Raw genomic sequence first — 4,781 nt, forward strand, 5'->3', positions numbered from 1 at the left:
AGGAGAGGTAGAGGTAGATCGAAGAATTATTGGAGAATGGAGAGAGGTGATTAGACAGAACATGACATAGTTGCATCTTACCAAGGACATGATGTTAGATAGGAAGGTGTGGAGCGTACAAATTAGAGTAGAAGCTTAGTATGTAGGAATGCACGTATACTAGTAAGTAGGAGTTTATTGTCTTGTTTAATTACCTGACTAGTAGACGTAATACCACTCTTGTAGTTTCTTATTCTTTGATTTATGTTACTGTTTGTTGCTTCGTGTAGTTCGATTATAGAATTATTGATGTAGTATTGTTTGTTATGGATGAATTTGTTAGTCATTAGCAACAATAGGTTAGAATTTAGCATAAGTAAAGTGGTCAACTAAAGTAGAAACTTAGAATTACATATTTTTCTTCCACGAATGGAAAACTTTAAAATAGTCTAACATAATTATATTGGCATAGTTTTACTCCATTTAATTCTCTTCATTTGCAGTTATTTCAATTCCTTGTACATACGATTTTGTCAATTTGTTTATTACGTTTAGGTGATTGTACTATTTTGTTGATGTTATTATTTCTTGCCTGAATACTCTACACTGCTGTTTTATTAATGTCTAAAAATAGATACTATTTGAATGAAATTCTTTGTTTTTTGAATATACATGTGGTATGTATGTCGTATTGTATCTTTAGCAAGAATGTTAGTTCTGAATGTTTCCTCTTTAATTGAGGGTTGAATTAGTATATGATTGATAAAATTAATTTTGATTTCACATTTTAGTCCAGTCAGCTAAATACACATTTGTAAGCAGGATACCTAAGTCAATTTTTATATATTGACTGTTACTCTAATACACTCTATTAAGGCTCTGTCGCACGCCAATCATTTCACTTATGTGGTATTCATCTGCTAATGGCCTAACATCAACTCAATTATCTTTATATTTTTTGGTGTGTTAGTTTTTCGTTCTTTTCTATTGTCCTTCGTGATCAAATGACTATGCAAATCATTCAAAATTAACCATTGCTAAAAGTATAAAATATTGGGCATTACTCAGCACGGGTCATGCATCTTTGGTATATATATACTTGCAATCAATTAATCATCATCCATACAATAATTTCAAAAAGATAAACATGTACTATATCTTGAGCATTTATTGTGTTCTAATTAAAATGTAAAATCTTGGAGGATATAACAAGATTCCATTAAAAAATTTTGTTGCCATGAGAGAAAAAAAATGTAACAAAATGCTTCAGTGAGAACGAGATATATCCTTTAATTAAAAAAAAAAAGAAAACGTGATATTGAAAAAAAAATAGACAGACAATTAGATAGAAATTCTCTATTAACAATCACAATATGTTGAGTCGCTGCTACAGAATATGAATTTAAAGAAAAGGGGGAAAATACCAAAATAAAAATAACTATGGGAAGGACTAATTCATATTAAAGCAACCAGATCAGATCAAAAGATGCCGTCATTAATCCATATACCGGGCTCTCCCATGCGAAGATATTTGCATTGGAAGCATCTTTATTGCTAGAGTAATCATAAGAAAAGTATTTTTATATTTCCAAACATAAGAAGGCGCTGTTATAATTCGTAGCATCCCTATATCTCCACACTTGTACAGTGTTTTGAACATCAATACGAAAGACAATAATCAAAGCTTTGTTATCAAAGTCTTCCAACTACATAAATTTTATTTTTATTTTGTTCTTCAACGATAATTGTGGTCCAAAAAAAATTACCATGAAGGTAAGGATTCTAAAATCACTCTCATCCCAAAAAACATAAACAGAATCTCCCATTATAATCTGTCGTAGTTTCCAAAACTTATGAGCAACCAATTAGCTTTTGAGCAACTACTCCTTAATTTTGGATATCATTGTTTTGAGTAGTTACGAATCGAATGAAAAAAATTCTACAATGTCGATTTCTCTAGGTAAGGTAATCTAAAATCAGTGTGGCAAATAAAATGAAACATGAATCTTATTAATCTAATTTTTGTAGTATGATTTCTAACCCTTTTATTTTATTTATCCCACTAGATTAGTTTCAATAAAAGTATAATTATAAATTTATTTTATTTTAATTTTGTTTTAGAATGATTCACAAATTCCTTAAATAGATGGACATTAATGGAAACTCAAATTTCTTCCACTGGGTTGAAAGAAAAGCAAACAATTTTTCATGTATTGCATTAGTTCGTCGAAAATTCCTATCTTCACTCCCATCAAAGAAATTTGCCTTGATGTAAATCCATGAGACTCTAAAGTGAAGACAAAACATGAACCATCGGCCTTTTGTGATTATCGCAGACTCCTAGTATGTAATTAATTAAGGAGTAAAAACATCAAATTCTTTTGAACTTGAATGTAAAATTTACTTTAGTACTATAACTATATGGACATTTAAATACATTCTTAACAACTTTCAAGTAAATTAAATATCAATAGGTATGAAATCATCTGGTTCCTAGAATATGATGCCAATAGGCAAATTTTGGAAGGTTTTTTTTAGAAAAAATTATTTATATAAAAGAAAATACCAAATCAATGCAAACTTCAGTAAATGAAATTATTGATCAAAGCCATATAACTATTATGCAATGCAACAAAATTCAATTCCAAATATTTCATCATGAAATGTAGTTGAGCTAGTTGCAATTTAAATATGTTCTCACCACGGCAAACAAAAGGCCGCTAGTAGGATTAGTACACACAACCTAAAGGAATTTTTACAACACGTTAATCACTAGATTAAATCTTTAGCTAATTATGTCAAGTGATGTCAATACTTATATATATAAAATCAAAATTTGACCTCTATATATAACATACTTTTCCAACGAAGAGTGTCGCTTGACACCCTTTAGGTAAGGATGGGTCCGCCCCTGCACATTACATATGCACACGAATCTCTATATATGTTGTTGATTTAAATAAAGTCAAAATAAGTAAAATAAAACTATGCTTCTGAGCAAATTTTGATTGTTCATCGTATGTTTAAATGTCACCTAATCCGACTTACAAAGCAAACATAAATTTTCATACACAAAAACATGGTTTACAGAAAATATTGGGTGAGATACATTGCATTAAAAAGTGTAATGATCGATCTACTTCTGAGTATCTTACTGAGCTTCAACATCGATTTCCTTTCTACATTTTAGGTCGAGTGTGATCTATAGGCAGGCTTGGAAGATAGAATATGAAAAGTTTGTTTGCTACACCGATACTACTGAGTGGAAATTAAAAACCATGTGAGTTTGGCCCAAAAAAACATTGCTAACTAATGGAAAAATAAACAGCAACAGAAGGGGAACGATTAATCATTCTCTGGTTCGATCCAAATGCAGGATCTTGGTTGGACCAAGTTAAAAATATTTGGACTTGAGTAAGCTTTGTTGACAGAGTAATCGAAAGAGTAATATTTGCGATTGGCCAAACAGTAGAAAACACCCTTGTTGTTGTCGTGAAACATTGAGAAATATATCTTGTTCCCTAGTCCCTGTGCAACACATGTTTTCAAGTAGGACCCTCCGGAGCTCACAAACAATGTTTTATTATCCAAACTTGTTATTTTTTCCCTTTCCAACTCTTTTCCATTTATTTTGTACCTCCAAACCTCTACATCCCCTTTTTCACGACATAAAATCACAGCTAACATTCCTCCATTATCAACATCTTCTGCTGTGTATGCCTTTCTAATTAATCCTTGTTTTGAACTTGGAAAATAACTCCCGTAAAATTTCCACCTAGGTCTTTGTGCAGCTGAGTTTTCGTTGATGCGTAGTGTTCCCAAGTTACCTTTATCTCCGAGTAAGTAGATAGTATTGTTTTAGAAAATAACGGATTATTGCACCCGGTTGCCATAAATTTTCCTGGGTTCAAGGAGTAGTGATACGTCCATTCAGTATCTCCAACTTTGATGATGTACACATCTGGGACATAACCAATGGCTTTAAAACCAACAACGAAACAATCCGATAATGAGTCAGGAGGACACGAAAAAGTCCAAGCAGAGCAAGAATTTTTGTGCTCCTCCAGTAGATCAGGGAGTTCAATTATGCCATTGCTAAACGGATTGAAGAAAAACATGCCGCGATTTCCATGACTCATGAGCAACCAATTAGCTTTTGAGTTCCGAATTCGGGCCCCCCTTAATTTTTGAATACCCGTCTTGTGAGTAGTTACGACATTGTACACCGGATCAAAGAATTCTACTATGCCTGTTTCTTTATGCAAGGTCATCAAACATGGCGATGGCGAACATAATTGTGGAGGAGGAGGAGCCATTAGAGGAGCGTAGTGCCATTTTTTACAAACCGCACGGAAAACAAAGTATTCAGCAGCAACAAGATGGGATGATATTAATCCGAGTACGTCTGATGGAATACAATCTGACCACAATTTATCATAATTTGCATCCTCCATCATTATTCAGAATAAGAAAATATTACTTTGAACTTGAGAGATTAAATTACTATTAATTGAATCGGAAAAAGGACATGTTATTACCCTATTTAAATAGAACAGGATTAGTAACGTGTAACTGTTTTTTTACATTATTTATTTGAATCGGAAATCCCAATTATTTTGTTTATTTATGGAAAATCCCAATAATTTATTAGAAAGGAAAGGAAAACAATTTTGCTTGTCCTAGAGCTACTCTAATTCCTTTTCCTTATCGTATTTGAACTCATTATTATTGTTATATTTAATTTGAACGACATTCTTTTAAATACACATGAGACGATACTAGCTATTCATTAATCTGTAATT

At 32.0% G+C, this 4,781-nt stretch overlaps 1 protein-coding gene across 1 annotated transcript; it reads right to left on the bottom strand.

The window, feature by feature from the left end:
* Positions 1-3,707: 3,707 nt before the first annotated feature.
* Positions 3,708-4,433, bottom strand: LOC107059495 (F-box protein At1g49360-like). Its single transcript, XM_015306056.1, has one exon. The coding sequence runs from the start codon at positions 4,431-4,433 to the stop codon at positions 3,708-3,710; it is 726 nt and encodes a 241-aa protein (XP_015161542.1).
* Positions 4,434-4,781: the final 348 nt, after the last annotated feature.

This window comes from Solanum tuberosum, unplaced genomic scaffold, assembly GCF_000226075.1.
Source record: "Solanum tuberosum cultivar DM 1-3 516 R44 unplaced genomic scaffold, SolTub_3.0 scf00021, whole genome shotgun sequence".
NCBI classification, from domain to species: domain Eukaryota; kingdom Viridiplantae; phylum Streptophyta; class Magnoliopsida; order Solanales; family Solanaceae; genus Solanum; species Solanum tuberosum.